Consider the following 17,177-nt stretch of genomic DNA (forward strand, 5'->3'; position numbering starts at 1 on the left):
CGTTTGCTTGATTGATCAAGATGCTGACGATATAACATCCAGCTTCACCCACCCACCTCACCACCCTCTTTATATCTCTGAGGCATCTCAGCTCCAAAGGAAAGCGGATTGAACCATATCAAAGGCAATCGCGCTTCCGAATCACCTTACCTGACGCCGGCATCGAGATATGGACGATACCCACATGTTCGTGATGATTCTGTAGGGTAAACACGGAGGCTGAAAAGCATCATCCAACCAAATTACGGAAATCATCCAGAATTCAATTGACGACGGCATGATAGGATGGCGTGGTCCAGGATCGTGGCGCGGTGAAATGCGGTGGTGTGGTCGCCGTATAGGCGGTGGCATGATCTTTAGACCAGGGATGTTCCAGCTTCCAGGTCTTGCTATGTTCTCCGTGAGCTGGCCTGTGGAAGCCATGAGTCTGCTTGTACAATTTTCTGGGATTCCTTTTTTTTTTGAATAATCTCATTAGGTGAGATTCTGGTTGGTTTGTGAGGTATATTCTGCTGTCATGCGACAGGAGAGCTGATGCTGTTGATGCTGAGTATGTGGATTGAGCAGTGTAGATACGATTCGAGTGAGAAACTCTCGGAGATTTACGGGATAGGCTCTCCTCTACTACGTAGTCAACACCAAGTCGGAAATGAGAGCACTGTAAGAAGAGTCCAGCTCCGTTTCAATCAGACATTGGACTTTGGCCTTCTTGCAAGAAATCGTGTTGTTTTCCATCGCAGCCCCGGCCCTTGGGGTCCCGACGCTTTCCCTTTTCGGGCCTTGCTCGACAATAGCCCTAAGTTAGCCTAACAGCTGCAGTAGCTGCATTCCAGCGGCTCCATCATGAGTCCAAAGGAGTGAGGCAAATAAAGCTGAGTATGGCTGGCCGCCCAGTAGACTTCAACTTCAGGTTAAATTCCTCTGCAAACCACCCCCAGAGCGCAAAGATGATAATAAGAGCTCGACCCGGCGGAAAATGGCTTCTATGGGGAACAACTTCAAAAGGTACGGACGGCCGCTTGAACTCTTTGACCAGAACAGCGACTGAGTTTTCCAGATGGACGTAGCTCCTTGATCTTCCCGGTCGGAGGTTTCTGGGCTTCTCGGCAGGTTCAGCTTGAGATTTATCAGCATCTCTTCCCGTTGCATGCCAGCAAGATAGTTCACCACTCCCATTTTTCCGGGTGAAGATACCAGTCTGTCTCTTTAGTCCAAACTCGACGTAACGAGCCTTTGACCATTCAGGTTTACTGAAAATTGGCCATCCCCTTCGGAAACCCGAAATGCGACTGTAATCCGTTAGTATATATTTCCAGCACATTACATAGCATGTCATGCCTGACGTACAGCTTGCCTGTGGACTGATCAAAGATGAGCTTCGACATTCTGGACTGACCTGGTTCTACGCCGCAACTAAGTAATTGTCTTTTCATTATGTTAATATCCTGTCGTCTAGCTGTCTACGTACCAGGATTTGCATAGACTTGCATAGACTTACTTATAGGCGGCACGGAACTTAGAACGAATGTCATTGCGTCCGGCGTCCTCCAAGTCCCAGAAGAACTCCTCTGTCATTGGCTCACCAGGGACCTTTTCCCACACAAGGTATCTAACGTAGCCGCCAGGAAGAAGTTCGTGCTCTTCTTGTATTCTTTCTGCGTAGCCAAGGAAGCGAGGAGCAGCGCTACAGTCTCCACTCTGCAATAGTTTGAAGCACTCCAGCTCTCACACACGCCAGGGGGAACGGCCTGTCTAGCCAGTGTGTCGTTATCAGCGTCCTCCGTTCCAGTGATAGGAATCTGTTGGCAGATTCGCATGAACGCTATCTGCTTCGGGTCCTCTGCAAGGTGGCACAGGAATTTGCCAACAGTCATAGAAGACCCGCGGCCCATTCTGACATCGTGATCTGTCAAAGGGCTTGCCCTCTCCGAGAGTTTCTCTGTGATGACCCACTTCCGGGAGGTAGGTTCTGGTGACATGCCGTCTGAGACAAGGTCATATGTGGTGACCGTAGTGCCTACTAGGCCGCGGAGCAATCGAGTATCGAAGCAGGTCGTTCTGGTACGAGGAGCCATGATCGTGAGGGAGAATGGAAGAAACGAAATCATGATATTCGAACTATCTACTGTGAGAGAGAGACAGAGAGAGAGAGAGAAACTATCTACAGAGGTGGGTGGCCCGCTAAGCCTCATCTAGCGGCGTAGGAGAGATAGTAGCTCTCACAATGATGAAAGCTGTGAATGGGAGGGTTTGAAAAAGCAAGGTAGCCTGAAACCATGGGTATTCAACTTGGGGGAAGAAAGAGCCACGCATAATTACATATGATTAGACAGATGGTCATGTGACCAGTGCCATCATTGTCTGCTCAGACAGCTTGGTTTAAGTAAAGCATTGTACCGGCCACTCTGGCTCTGCTGGATCTTACCTTCTATCCCCAGACATACTGCTTCTTCCTCCCTAGATAGCGTCCAGTTAGCTGCTCAATGCCATATCATCCTTTTAGCTCTCTGTTTTGTCTGCCTTGCATCGTATGTGTTGACGTCTTCCATCATCAACATCCAAGATTCCAAGTACCTTGACGACTGAGCACAGTTCAGACTTCCTGATAATATCGATACTCGGTGTTGTTTATAACCACCATGCTCGTTGCTCTGCAGTTTTCGGTGGATCTTCTATCTGAGTACTGCCTGTGTATGTGAAGGGGCCTATTGACGTTTACACATGCAGATAAGTTGTGACATATCGATCTATGAGCCGCAGTATTAGAATCATTTTATCAGAGTGCGTGGAAATGTGCTAGTTGATCGGACGCGCACAAAGTAGTTGAATTTGATGGTTTCACCATATAGGATCCGATCCATATGTCATTCAGGTACTGCTCATGGACGGGGAATGTCCGTCAAGACTCAAGACTCGATTTCGCCCTCCACTCCACAAATGAGGTGTTCTTCCAAGTCAGACCTTACCAGTCGCGGCCCAATGAATGTTCAAATTGTAAACTGATGATATGATATCCTCAATTCTTGAGCAAAACCATTGGGCTTAAGATGGGAAGATGTAAAAATAAAAAAATGACCAGTGCCGGGCTCGATCCGGCGACCTTATCGGTGTTAACGATACGTGATAACCAACTACACCAACCGGCCATTATTAAGGATATTTCCGCTTTTTGGTTACATAACCCGAATCAATTCTGAGCATGCTATCGGGCTGTGCGGCAGCCCCTGATCGTAGGTTGCTCCTCTTGCCTTTACACACAAGCCATCGGTATTTAAGGAGGATACATTACTATCATTATCTTCGCATCATTTCTGAGGCGAAAGGTTCGTGAATATATCGTGTATAATCATTTCTGTTATAAAGGAGTAACATATGCATATATTCTCATCACATCAACATATTGTCCGCGGTTGGTCGATGGTCGATTACCACTGCAAGTTTCTCTTCACAATAGCCGAAACTCAGGAGCCATCAACAAATATTGACAGTTTGACACCACCCCTGAGTTCACGACGTAGTGAAATGCCTATTCAGGACTGGCGTTCTGACCCATAAAGGCTCTATTGAAACCTTGTCTTAGACAACGGCCCTAAGCCCGCTAGTGGACGGTATTGTGACCTTTGTCTCATATGCAGAGAATGTGATTCGTACTTGGTAGATAAATTTGAGTAACAGTTCCGAATAGCAACGTGCTATAGTCTGCTGGCTCTTTGAGCGAGCCACTGTTAAAAAGTGCACGGTCAAACGATAGTGACAAGTGCTATCACCCCCTGAGCAGTGAGCGCTTGAGCAGGCTGGTTCGTCGAGCCTTCAGGGGTAGCCGAAAGGAATTATTGGTAGGCGTTGGATTTCTGGGGATGTCACCCCGCAGTCTCCAGAACCGTTCTGTCAACTTATGGATTATGATAGGTTAAGAGGCATGAAAGCTGTAGCTACTGTATTCGGTTGGTGCCGCTGCCGAGCCAGTGCAGCTGGAATGCTGAATTTCGGATCAGGGGTTGTACTGGAGAGAACGAGGACTGAACGTGCCTATGTTCTTGATATGAGATACTATCTCTTCTTCTCAAATGGTAGCTGACCGTGCGCGTCACAACCCGGATAACATTCACTGGTTACCTATATTCCACAATTGGCGCCTAGCGAACGAGGGTGTATGACTTCTGAGATGGCAATCCTCGTCTCGGTTGCCGGCTTCAGCCCGAGCCAGCTTTGGACCTGACACGCCAGCAGTCCATCACACACAATCTGAGATTTTGCTACGGAACTAATCCCTGGGTATGAAGACTATCGGGTACTGACCCGAGTCTGGACATAGTCAGCTCAAATGTCTCGTTAAAAGCGGAAAGTACCCGGCGACTATGAGGATAGTGTATATCTTCCAAATGTCGAGATCATCAGAGATAGTAAGTAAGACAACTCAGAGAGACAACAGGCTAATAAGATGCAGATTGACTGGACGACCAAATGGCGACCACGTTGGAGACTCGACGTGGAGCCATTTGGTTGATAAATGCAGGAGTTCGTCCCATTGCCAAATCGACAATGCATATCCGAGGCTGGCCGATGCTCAGGTAACGCTGTCGAACCGTTGAATTGAAAGCTCTACGTTGGGCAACTGGTCATCGCTGGTCAAGAAGCCATTAGCCTGAGGAGCTATTGCAATGGTATCCAAAGATAGCCTCATTGCTCAATTAGCCGCAAATCCAGTTCATAAGGCATCTATCATAATCCAGACTTCTGATCCCCAGGATAGTCCTACGCACTAGATGCAGAGTTTCATCTATTCATGGTGCAGTTAATAATAACAACAGAGGTTGGTAAAAGCGGTGGCTGAGGGAACTATCTATCCATCAGCACAAAAATAAATCCACACAAAAATGAGCAATCCCGACTTAAATTGGGGGTGGAACGTCCGGAAATTAAAGCTCACAGCAACCGCCAATTAAACTCAAGAATGCAGGATCACAGATGAGCTATTATGCCTATCTGGGCCTAGTTCTGCATGGTAGCGAGTCAAATCCCCACATGGCGGCATTAGCGAGATGAGTGCCTTGCTGTGTCTTGCCGCTGGAACCAGGTTGCCTGAAGATGAACAACTCTCAGTTCCTCTCTCCTAGGAGTTCAAAGTCAAAATCAGATGCGACAAGATGAAGTCACCAGACAGTCAGCCAGTTATGTAAGGTGAGCTGGCGGGCCTAAAAAGAATGCAATAACAGACAGATTGCCAAGTCAGCATGAACTACCAACAAAATGACAATAATACGGACTACAGTGACTGGACGCAGTGGACGGGGGCTGAAACAATAATCATAACTTTAGTACCACCAAGCACGAGTCTCCTGAACGGACCAGCCACTGCGATCTATCTTTATTGCTTCAAAGTCCAAAGACCGCCATCGAACACTGGAGAAATGTTCTAGATGAAAGGATCTTCAATTGCATAGGGCATAGTAGATGGAGACGCATGAATACTTGGATCTTGTTCAAGTGAAAAATCAGAAGAATAATAATGAATGACACGGCGAAAGTCCCTCTTTTTTCGACCTATGGCCTCTGGCTGACCCTCTGATGTCTGATTATCGTAAGGATCAGCCTGGCCTAAGCCGAAACTTGACAATGAGACAAAGGATGATTAGCCAGCGTCGACTCTAATTTTCTTGCTGTTGTCAATGTTTTGTGCTCCTCCCCCCACCCCTGACAAACTATCCAAGCCGTGCGGACTACCACTGGTCAACTCCCTCTGGCACACCCTGCAACGCCCCCTCCTATAGTTACCAATCAGCATGATGGGGTGCCTGACTATGCTCAAGATAGTCTAACAGATCAGATTAGTGCCTTACACCGCTGCTGCTGCTGCAGTAGTGCGCTAAGGTACGCTAATTTCCTTGGACTTGCCCCTTTTGGGTGCTGGTCCCGGGTCCAGAACTAACGAACAAACGTAGTAGTATCTCTCTCTCTCTCTCTCTGTGTGTGTCTGTCAGTCTCCAGGGGGTCCCCCCGGCCACGATCCCATCAAGTGGGCTTTGGCTTTTCTACCACCCGCTGGCCGCCCCGACTCGCCTCTTTTCTCCCTCTCTTTTCCTTCTTCCTTCTCTTCTTCTTCTCTCCTTTCAATCCCGAACTTCCTCAAGTCTCTTCCACCTCAAGAAACCAAAAGAGGCCACCGCGCCCCTCCTTTACAAGCGTTCTATTCACTACCGCTTCACTCGTTCAGCGGGCATTCCTTGAAATTTGCAATATCTTTACCTTCTTATTCACCATGAGGGGTGCTATTCTGGCCACCGCGGCCGCTCTTGCGGGTACCGCCATGGCCGATGTCGCGCACATGCGTCGTCACGGCCACGATTCTTTCCACCAGCGTCGTGCTCCTGTCGCCGAAGCTGATGCTACCTGCGGTTGCACCACCGAGATCGTCACTGTCTGGGGTCCCCCTACCCGTAAGTATCCTGGAGTTGCGACCGAATCTGACCGAGCTGGTGTTTGATATGACTCGATGCTTGGTTGATCATATCGAAAGAATTACAGCGCTTACAGAGAGCCACTGCTAACGTCAATTAGTGATCCCCGTTGCGACTCCCAGTCCCAGCACCGTCACTTCCGAGGCTGTCACCACTTTGCACTCGACCAGCACCAGCACCGTGACTATTGTTGCCACTCCCTCCGCTGCGGCGACCAGCTCGAGCCCTGCTACCCCTATTGTCCCTCTGCCCACTCCCGCCATCACCAACTTCCCCTCAACTGGTGTCTACACCATTCCCGCCACCACTGTGACCGTCTTCGACACAACCACCGTGTGCGGAGCTACCACCACCGAGCTGCCCGCTGGTACTCACACCTACGGTGGTGTCACCACTGTGGTTGAGACCGCGACCACCGTCGTCTGCCCCTACGCCACCGTTGAGCCCTCTGGCACCACTGTGACCAGCGTGATCAAGACCACCACCTACGTCTGCCCCACTCCTGGCACCTACACCATTGCTCCCACCACCACCACCGTCCCTACCAGCACCGTCGTTGTCTACCCCACTCCCGCCATCATCACTCCTGGTACCTACACTCAGCCTGAGCAGACTGTGACCGTCACCCGTACCGACTACACCTATGTCTGCCCCTTCACCGGCCAGAACGAGCCCACCTCTGCTCCTGCTGCCCCTAGCACTACTGCCGTTCCTGCCACCACCACCGCCGTGCCTTCCACCAGCGTTGCTGCCCCCTCCAGCTCCAGCACCGCTCCTGCTTCCACCGGTGCCGTCAGCGGCCAGATGGGTATGACCTACACTCCTTACACCAAGGGTGGTGAGTGCAAGGACAAGTCCTCCGTCCTCTCCGAGGTCGCCAACCTCAAGTCCAAGGGTTTCACCCACGTCCGTGTCTACTCGACCGACTGCAACAGCTTGGAGTACATTGGTGAGGCCGCCCGGACTTCTGGTCTCCAGATGATCATTGGTGTCTTCATCAGCAGCACTGGTGTCTCCGGTGCTCAGGACCAGGTTACCGCTATCTCCAAGTGGGCCCAGTGGGACCTCGTCAGCCTGGTCGTCGTCGGTAACGAGGCTATCCAGAACGGCTACTGCGATGCTTCCACTCTTGCTGGCTTCATCTCCTCTGCCAAGTCCGCCTTCCAGTCGGCCGGCTACACTGGCAAGGTCACCACCACCGAGCCCATCAACGTCTGGCAGTCCTACGGCTCCACCCTGTGCGGTGTTTGCGACATCGTCGGTGCCAACATCCACCCCTTCTTCAATGCCGAGGTCTCCGCCGACCAGGCCGGCAAGTTCGTTGCTCAGGAGATCAAGGTCCTTGAGGGCATCTGCCCTGGCAAGGATGTTCTCAACCTGGAGACCGGCTGGCCTCACTCTGGTAACGCTAACGGCAAGGCCGTCCCCGGTGCCTCCGAGCAGGCTATCGCCATCAAGTCCATTGCCGAGGAAGTCGGCTCCAAGTCCGTCTTCTTCTCCTACTTTGATGACCTCTGGAAGGAGCCCGGCCAGTTCGATGTCGAGCGTTACTGGGGTTGCATCGACACCTTCAACTAAGCGCGGGTTGAGCTTGCGTTCTGAGAGAATCTAGGGAGGTTTGGAGTTATTCTCAATTTTCTGTCGGCCCAGGATATATCCTTTCATTTTTTTTGTGTGTTCAAACGACAGTTTCCACCTTATACCATTCTCAATGTACCTCCAAGTTCCCCATAGTAGATATAACTTTTTATTTCATGTCTATCCCCTGAGCCAATCGACTGTTTCTTTGTGTATTGTTCTTGTATATGCAATTCATACTCATTGTAACTGTTCTTTTTCCAACTTCGCAACTGTAGCCGCGATTCAGCCATATCCATGCGAATGACTGTTTTAGATCTAGCGATCACTTCGAAGCGGGGAAAGAATGCGACCTTAAGACTAGTGCCCATTCCTCTATCTTATCATCTGCCGTACTCCGCACGTAAACAAAAAGCAACAAGCAGGTTGACACTGCATTACCAACAAGATTAAATCTACAAGTACAAGAAGTAGGAACCCCATATCCGCCGCCCGGCCATCACTGCTCAACTCAAAACAATCCCCATCCAGGTATCCATCCTCTAAACAGCGATCGACTGGCACTGACGAACAGACTTCTCCCTCGGCCCTTAGCTGCTTATCTTCCGATCACATTCAGTTCTTGGTTCTGCGAGATGAAAGAGGAAGAGGAAGAGGACGAGGAGGCTGCTGGCAAACAGGTTGCTAGTTCCGGTCCATTAGCTTTTCATTCTGGTGATGCCAACGACACGAGGGGAAAGTAAGAGGGGATTTTGGAACTTTGGACTGGACTTACCGCGCCCGGGGCACAGACGAGAGGGACACAGCAGTCGTAGGCGTTTACGGTCGCGTTGCCGCAGGGGAAGCCGACCTATTTGGGTTAGTTATTCCGTGTGCATTAATCCAAGCTGGTTGTCGAGTAGGAGAGGATGAGATTGAGGATGAGAATGAGCCGGGGGTGGGTCGGGGGAAGGGAAGAGGGACGTATGTGAGAGAGAGAGGTAGGTAGACTTACGCCAGAGCAGGACTTCTCGGCGGAAGGCAGCGCCACGGCGGCGGACAGGAGGAGGGTGAGCGAGAGGAAACGCATTTTGGATTTCTGAGAAGAGTTTGAAGTATACTGAAGCGAAGTCGATGATAGGTACGGTACGTGAGTTCTCGGTAAAGTGGATGATCGTGGTGGTTGTGGTGGTGGTGGTTGTGGAATCTGTGTTGCGTGACTTGTCAGATTGGTATATCCCTTGATAGGTAGCTTTTACCAACGGCGGGTTGTGATTAAGGTAGATCATCTTCTGCGCCCCTTGTAAGGTAAAGACTAAGTGCTACCTAGCAGGCTGGGTGTGGCTGCTGGCTGCTTGCAAGGTGTGAAGGGGCAGGAAGGAAGGGAGTATATTCATGACGGGGTCAACGTACGTACCTGAACTGAATGAACACGAGTCTACAGAACACTCTACAGCAGTCAACTGTCCAGAAGAAGTAGAACTCAAAAACAGAAGAACGTGGGAGGCTGAGGTAGCAGCAGGTTATGTACCTCCCTGACACATCTTGAGCAAGAGCCTAGTGAAAATCAGGAGGCCGGGTTGGTGCGACAATGAGCCTGCGTACGGGACCTTCCTTACTCCATAGAGAAGGAAGCCCTGGGCTGTCTCTGACTGTGACTCTCACCCCTGTGCTCTGTATTTTTGGAAGCGATGCAGCAACCTGAAACACAATCAGCGGGATCGGCTGTTACGATGTTGATCAGTGATCAGCGATCTGCAGGACGGTGTCCGTACACCTTGTTATTGGACGTTGGGGCGCTGGCTGTGGGTATTGTATGCTATCTGTGAGCTGTCGATGACATGAGATGGATACTAGGTTCTCCATACCAAGAACGAATGGCAGGAGTAGTCTATGTCCAGGGGAAATCATGTACTCTGGAGGTTGGTTTGATATTATTGCATGGCTGGTGGTATACCCTACCTTGCTCGTATGCATCAAGTAGACTACGCTGTTCATATCTGGATGGCAATAGGCCACATCATATGCTCGAGCAGGATTCTGAGGACTGATGAATACTCCTCGTGGATCCACTCTGTTGCCTAGACTAGTTGGCTATTACCTACAGCATGCTTGCTCTGATGCAGGCACAATGACGGCAGGGATAGTAGCTCGATGTACTAAGGAGAATCTGACTCCTATGTACAAGATCATAGGCAGTCTTGAACGTGCTGTATTGCGAATGCCTGACTCTTTGTACATCGGTTTAGCTGAGCATCTTCGTATAAGAGTCACCAGACGGTCAGAAGAGAGTCATTGAGCGCGTACTCAGGACGTCCCAGCATGTCCATGATGACATCATAACTGGCACATGTACTGACCAAGGACTATTCACCTACACTACGTATAGCTCCAAGAGAATAGTGTACTGACAATTCCCAATTAGCATTGCACATCCCTAATACCTGCCTAGCAAACATCTCAAAGACATCCAGGTTTATGACTTGTTCAATGGTTCAAACACAGTAATCAAGAAGAATCATGCGCAATGTTCAAACGCCCAGTGAAGCCCGCTAATTGACTGTACAGCATTGCCATGCGCCGGATATCAAGCACCAGCGATGGATGAGGGAAAGTAAAGATTGATGGCAACAAAATGCTCGCAAGAGATATAGAATGACGGTAGAGCTCATCCTCTACTGAGAGTCTTAAGGATGGCTCGTGGTACATGGATAATCAATGACTGATAGGATGCAATGTTTGTTCGAGTTCCATAAGGGTCGTTCAAACAAGTGTTCGGCTGCCAGAGCAGAAAAAGGGAAACCCCACAACATAGCTGTATCGATGCGCGCTAAACGCTGTAACCCTTGACAGAACCTCAGGCGGCAGTCAGGGTCGAAGAAATGTGTATGTAGAATTCCGCATTATGTATTAATCCCATAGTGATATGGGGCATATAGACATTTGAGAATCGACCGATGGATAAGGCTTGTCGTGAATACTGATCGTCATGCTTTCTTAGAAAATAGTAAACCGTTTAGATTTGCCAGACTTTCCGGCATCTGTTCCATGGATTAGCTCGAGGTCGCACGAAGGGTCGTTGAACGCACCTAGAGACTTCTGATTCTCTTTTTGCCCTTCTTTTCCATTCTGCGCAGGGCTCCTGCCCTCGGCGGCAGCTCGGATCGTGGCAATCCGATGCTTTGCGCGCTCGTCGCCCTGATCCGCCGCTCTCACGTACCAGACGTTGGCCTCTAATGGATCACGACGGCAGCCAATGCCCATCTCTGTAAAGTATCCGACGGCATATTGCGCTTTCGCCAGTCCTATGTAGAAAGTTAGCAAATTAACTGGTCGAGTCCGTGTGTGCACATACCGAGTTCTGCAGCTCGCTTGGCCCACTCATAGGCCTCGCCTTCGTCCTTCTCCAGAACAGGCTCCGCGCCTACCAGGTACCAAGCGCACAAGGCCATCATCGCCAAGATATGCCCGCTTTGTGCGGCATTGGTATAGAAGTGGATGCTCAATGCAGGGTCTCGAGGACAGGCCAACTTGCCATGCTCATACGCATCTCCAAGCCGATAGCTCGCCTCGGCATGGCCCAGATCCGCCGACTTGGTAAACAGCTGAGCTGCGTAGGCCGGATCAGGAAAGACGTCATCGCCGAATCCCGTTTCGTGGAGGAGACCGAGTTCGTAAGGCGCAGAGTTGTACTGGGCGTCGGAGGATTCCGCCGCTCGCTTCAACCATTTGATGCCTTCCCGATACCGTTTGCCTAGGCCCATGTCGCCCGCAAGACAGGCCTTGGCCATGCGCAGCATGGCCCCAGGATGATTCTTTGAAGCGGCTTGGCGGTAGAACTGTTGTGCTCTAGCCGCTTCTACCCTGGTTCCCCAACCGAATTCATAACAGAGGGCGGTACGGTAGCATGCCTCGACGTGACCATGCTTGCTCGCAGCTAAGAACAGGGGGAATGCTCGGTCATAATCTTCCTTGCCCTTGCTGAAGAGTCCGGATGCATATCCATCCGCCAAGTAGTACTGCGCAAACGGATAGCTACGGTCGGCCAGACGTTGAAAGATCGACTTGGCTTCCTTGAGGAGACTTTCACGAGTGATTCCCGCCGCTTTTCGGCCATATACTGCGTCCTTGCGTGCTTCATGATCGTCCGGCGGCATTTCCAGCATCGCGTTGACCATGAACACCGCGAACTCGTATTGTACCGCAGGGTCGTCCGTTTTCTTCACATTGGCAAGATACATATCAAAGGTCTGTTTATGGCTGAGCAAGGAGGCATTGTTGCCCACCCAGGATTTTAGATGGGAGTTGTCCAGTTGCCCGGGGGTCGGACCTGGCTGAGGATAGGTGGTGTTGAGGAGATCGACAAAAGAAAGTGGACGGACATCGGGGGAAGAGGAGTTCCTTGGTGAAGTGCGTGCATGAAGGTAGGGAGAGGCACCGGGCGACAAGTTCCGACCATCGCCTCCCATGTCCGAGACGAACGAGTATGTCGAGTTTGGCCGTGGTACACCATGCCGTCTAGCTGAGAGATGTCCGTTGGAGCCGGACAGATTCTCGGCCGAAGCGGCACCAGATGGCGACTTGAGCGCGACCTTGGAGTTACGATAAGCCTGGTGATGATAGTGCAAGGGCTCGAAGTTCTCGGGCCGAGCCTCACTGTCCAAGCTGCCCCGGGAGGAGTTGTTCTGGCTGCTGGGAACTGCAGGGTCTGAAGTCGAGGCATTAGGCTGGATAGAACCATTCGTCTCATCTTTGAGCTGGTTGTCTATGGCAGACCAGGAACCGCTGCTCGCTGGCGTATGCCCGGCTCTCCTCGATCCTGGGGCTGGTGGAGGGGCGTAAGAGTCTCGCCGTGGTGGAAACGCCCCATTTCTGTTCTGGGGGTTCTGCGATTGATCCTCAAGCGACATATTGGCTAAAGCAGCGGTGGGAATAGAATTCTCGACATGACCGTCTCGAGTACTTTCGTGTGCCATGTTGGACGATTGCGGCAGATTCATGTCTTCGTGAATATAGACCGGCGGAACTGGAGGATATTCATTTTCAGATCGAGAGTCGGGCAATGCCTTCCGCGCAATGTGTTGTGTGGCGCGCTGTTGGGGTATCGACCTGGGCGTCGATTGACTCTGAGACGGCGAAAGCGGGGGTGATGATCGAAGATAGACCGGGGGAGGGGACGATATCGGTTGAGGGTATTCGCCGGCTACCGAGCTTGCCATTTTGTCCTGAAAGACAGATTATGTCGCGGCAACGACAGGAGACAGGATCCCTGTATTGCCGTCTTTTCAAAGGACTGTCAAGATTGACCTGGAGCGAGGGGTGATTGAAGAAGGAGGGGGCTTAGAGAGCCAACGGCATCGAGACTTCGTCAAGCGGATGTGCAGTAGTCGTGAAAGAGGGTCGGACTTGTGATTGCGTGCAATATGATGGAAATTGCGGTGATAGCGACCGAGTGAAGATCTGTACTGTGCCCTGGGGATGAAAGGAGGATCGTGGAGAAGCAAAGGGTCAACTAAGAGGGGACTCGGGGTTGGGTCCACTGCCTCGCAGTAGTAGTAAGTACTCCGAACCTGTCAACAGCAGGGGAGGGCAGGATGGTTGGATTTCCGTATATTTGTCTCAGGATACAGCGCGGATGAGGTGAAGATGCAAATCCGAGAGTGTAGTCTAAAGTTGAAGCCAGAAGGGCCAAGTGAAAATCTCAATTGCGTGACTGAGCGAGGGAGTCTCTACTTTTTTTTTGGAGAAGAGGAGACGCTCAGAGAGATGCACCAAGTGGGCGAATATGAAGAGTCCAACTCCATAAATGGCTTTAGTCTGATCATTAGCTGCTGCTTTAGACCGGTTCCGCCCCGTATTGATCTGGGTATTACATTTACCAGTGGACGGTACCTACCTTAGGCAGCCAGAAGTATTATTTGGTTCAAAGAAAGCCGCAGAAAAGAGTCATGAAACCCCCACCTGAGGCACAGCGGAAATGATCATGTGGGATCGTGGTATTTTTCTCGCTCTCTAAGCTTGAGCTTGTCTTTCTCCTTCCATCATCTTCTTTCTCATCTTGCCTTGGCTGGAAACAGATTGAAGTGGTGCAAAAGTCACTGGACTCGTTAAATATCCCAGAACTCATCTGAATGCTAGTTTTCGTTTCTGGATTAAGGGTCTGAGGATTGGTGTTTGAAAGGGATAGCAGTATTATTATTACTTATTATTACAGAGCGCTAAGAGCCTTAGACTAGATTGAAATGCAAATATTCCTCCGTCGCTTACGGAGAACATAAGCCTGAACCCCGAAGGTTTTAGGCTACAGGGGCAAAAATAGTATCGGTTGAATACCATGGTATTACGTACTTATTTGAATAAGTAGTGACATGTCGATAAATAATGTACTACCTAAAAAGACAGCTGTCTCTCTGGTGGCAGTGGCTCCGTAAGGAGTATCCCGTGCCGAGTGGAGGTAATCCTACGACGTCAATGATTATCACAGACCAGCCAATAGTGTTGAACCTTCCTGACATCCGCCCGACTGGACAACTAAGGGGTCTTCCATGGCTTCATCTGTTGTGTCCAAGGCAATCAGGGTATGATGAAACAGCAACGTCAAAGGCCGTACAGAGTTACACGTTTGAAAGTACACTATGTTTTGATCTTGTTTTAACTGCAGATACACTTGCTATACACTTGCTATACCCTTGCTATACACTTGCTATACACTTGCTAGACACTTGAAAAGCCAAGGGATGATGGGTCCCCATGCGCAAGGTCGATCTTGGCGATCGCATTAATCAAGACATTCACATAAGAAACTGGAGATCTATCTGGAGAAAGGGACAAGCATAAAAAGACATGGAAGATAATGGATTCCAGCCTAAGTGAACCTAGCCAACTCGCTAGATTGCGGCTCATGAGCATACCCAAATTAACATCCAGACAGCCTGCGGCGTGGAGCTTTCATAATGACGATGCTCCAATCCTTGCCAAGTCCTTCCCCAAACAATATTCGCGGAGCAAATCGAAGGTTTAATGATCCTGGTCTTGATCCCGCCCATCTGAATTCAAAGTCGAAATGGATCTGCCGGATATACATTTCAGAAATACTCCCACGCAGCGAGCCTTTTCTTTTTTGCACTTAACTTCCTGACCAGAAGCTGTAAAATAACTGCGAGGGTGAGGTGGAAATAGACATCCTCACCGTATTCTCAGCCGCCTCGTGTTTCAGCCTCAGCCTTGTCATCTCCTACACTTTGCCGTAAGAGGACCCTCCAGACATTCTTAACGAAAAGGACATTGGTCTTAGCATCGCTTAAAAGTGCCCAAAGTGAGATTCCGGTGATGTGTCTCTGGAAGCTGAAGGAGCCAAAGTCAAAGAATACGATAACAGTACTCTCGTTCAGTCAGTACCGCTTACGTGCGATACGTCCAGGTAGAGACGAGAGAGACCTATATATATGATAGTCAATTACTCCCTACATATCAATGCATTGCCGTCTGCTTGTACAGCGTAAGTGTGGAGCATAGTACCGCAGAATATATGATCAGTATCATATACATGGCATCGGACTCACCGCGTTGTGTCGGGTTCTCAGTGCTGGACCACGGACCCGAGTTCTCCACAATTGACATTCCGAAGACATTGAGCAACAAGAGCGGCAGCCGTGAGGATCTGTAATGCAAGTGTCATCGTCCAGTTCCTGAGAGTCATACTTGCTATTGGTGAGTAGAGAGTCAAGTCAATCGATCTCATGGCGCTACTCAGTACTAACGACTGCAGGATCGATACACTGCATATGAGCTCTTTACAAAGCTTGTATCATATTCTGATATGATCCATAGAGCTCACCTGTTGATAAAGTCTTAGAGTCCTGAGGATTATTCAAGAGATAGCTAGTTATATGGAGTAGATTCAGAAAAATAGAGACCATTGAAATGTTTCGTATGTGGAAACAAATCCGTCATTTATACGGAGTAAATACCAAGCTGTAGCACCGCCACAAGGCCCCTGAGTGAGGCGTAGATAATAGGAATAGGTAAGGTAGAAAACGGTTTTCAGAAAGGTACTCCGTACAGGCTGAACAGTGACTAGGCTTTACCTAACTTATTGGAATACTATTAGTCACATAGCAGATTAATTCTGCGATCACCATACATGAATAGCAATACGTTGATAGCATGTAATGTGTAACAATCAGCCAAGTCAAGTTCTCAATGATGCGACGGATTGAGATCTGGCAAGTACTACTGCGAACATAGGCGTGGTTCGGAACCCAGGCCGAGTTATCGGGTCAGGCGGATATTCCAGACTTGCGGCCGAGAAATTTTAGGTGACCGGGGTACCTACACAACTGCATGTACTTCATATGGTAAAGGTTATCTATTCTATCTCTTATTTACTGCGCGGGCATGGATAATGATTTCCTACTTGAATTTGCATTGAAGAAATTATCCGCAGGCTTTGACAAAATTGTTAACAGTGTGACAGTGGTTCTTTAGCATAGATGAGCCGACAAGCTCACGCTGGGTTGTTCTAACTTTGTGGTGTATCCGAAAATAGAATACTCCCGTTGAGGTGTCTTAGATGTACCAGTAGGAGTTCAGTACAGTTTTACATGCATAAGCTCAATGTCTCAGACAACGTGTCTGACGCATGGAGCATTGATGTTGTCTTCTTCCAATTCTTCCTGCGCGTGGTGGAGGATGTCTCAGCAATGAACTACAGAGATAAAAGGCGTTTCCAGCAAAGCCAGGATCAACTCCGTACTCGACTCATGCTTCAGTGCGCTGGGGAGCGGTGACCCTTAGGAGTTTCCATTTTGGATCATTTGAGGAGCAAGGACCAGGGAAACTCAAAAACACCAGACTTTGTATGATTGGCTTAACACCTTAAGCTATCCCATATATGGCTAGCTTTTATTTCTCCATTGATAGAACCAATAAGCGCTATGGTAAGTTGACCCTTAGCAGACCATTAGACTCACTAAACCTAAAGGAGGCTTAGCAATAATAGACTGCCCTAGCGACGGAGCACATGGCTCTTATTTGTGTACAATAATTGGAGAAGCCTGCTAAGGTCGCAGCACTACTGCCTCTAGCCCCTGTTCTGGTGTCCTAGACACAGAAGTAGCAGGTAGACTCCAGCATGACTTTTATGATCATTTTATGACTGTT

General features: G+C 49.6%; 5 protein-coding genes and 1 non-coding gene across 6 annotated transcripts; 2 read left to right on the forward strand and 4 right to left on the reverse strand.

Annotated features, from left to right (window-relative positions):
* Nucleotides 1-1,247: 1,247 nt before the first annotated feature.
* P174DRAFT_463218 (uncharacterized protein) lies at nucleotides 1,248-1,817 on the reverse strand (the record flags this gene model as incomplete). The annotated part of the gene is made up of 3 exons (XM_024830232.1): nucleotides 1,248-1,413; nucleotides 1,499-1,696; nucleotides 1,732-1,817. 3 exons carry the CDS (start codon nucleotides 1,815-1,817, stop codon nucleotides 1,248-1,250), a joined length of 450 nt encoding a protein of 149 aa, XP_024679664.1.
* Nucleotides 1,818-3,072: 1,255 nt separating this feature from the next.
* P174DRAFT_t150 lies at nucleotides 3,073-3,146 on the reverse strand. The gene has a single exon. It is a non-coding gene; the product is annotated as a tRNA-Val (tRNA).
* Nucleotides 3,147-3,718: 572 nt separating this feature from the next.
* P174DRAFT_444850 (uncharacterized protein) lies at nucleotides 3,719-4,527 on the forward strand. The gene has a single exon (XM_024828189.1). The coding sequence runs from the start codon at nucleotides 3,896-3,898 to the stop codon at nucleotides 4,076-4,078; it is 183 nt and encodes a 60-aa protein (XP_024679665.1). The 5' UTR covers nucleotides 3,719-3,895; the 3' UTR covers nucleotides 4,079-4,527.
* Nucleotides 4,528-5,994: 1,467 nt separating this feature from the next.
* Nucleotides 5,995-8,392, forward strand: btgE (putative cell wall glucanase (Scw11)). Its single transcript, XM_024829191.1, has 2 exons — nucleotides 5,995-6,437; nucleotides 6,559-8,392. Exons 1-2 carry the CDS (start codon nucleotides 6,260-6,262, stop codon nucleotides 8,034-8,036), a joined length of 1,656 nt encoding a protein of 551 aa, XP_024679666.1. The 5' UTR covers nucleotides 5,995-6,259; the 3' UTR covers nucleotides 8,037-8,392.
* Nucleotides 8,393-8,651: 259 nt separating this feature from the next.
* Nucleotides 8,652-9,105, reverse strand: P174DRAFT_423924 (uncharacterized protein; the record flags this gene model as incomplete). The annotated part of the gene is made up of 3 exons (XM_024825159.1): nucleotides 8,652-8,720; nucleotides 8,812-8,886; nucleotides 9,031-9,105. The coding sequence occupies 3 exons, from the start codon at nucleotides 9,103-9,105 to the stop codon at nucleotides 8,652-8,654; spliced, it is 219 nt and encodes a 72-aa protein (XP_024679667.1).
* Nucleotides 9,106-11,012: 1,907 nt separating this feature from the next.
* Nucleotides 11,013-13,234, reverse strand: chs3 (putative chitin synthase activator (Chs3); the record flags this gene model as incomplete). Its single annotated transcript, XM_024822662.1, has 2 exons — nucleotides 11,013-11,320; nucleotides 11,371-13,234. The coding sequence occupies 2 exons, from the start codon at nucleotides 13,232-13,234 to the stop codon at nucleotides 11,013-11,015; spliced, it is 2,172 nt and encodes a 723-aa protein (XP_024679668.1).
* Between the last annotated feature and the right edge of the window lie 3,943 nt (nucleotides 13,235-17,177).

This window comes from Aspergillus novofumigatus, assembly GCF_002847465.1.
Source record: "Aspergillus novofumigatus IBT 16806 chromosome Unknown P174scaffold_7, whole genome shotgun sequence".
Lineage (NCBI taxonomy): Eukaryota > Fungi > Ascomycota > Eurotiomycetes > Eurotiales > Aspergillaceae > Aspergillus > Aspergillus novofumigatus.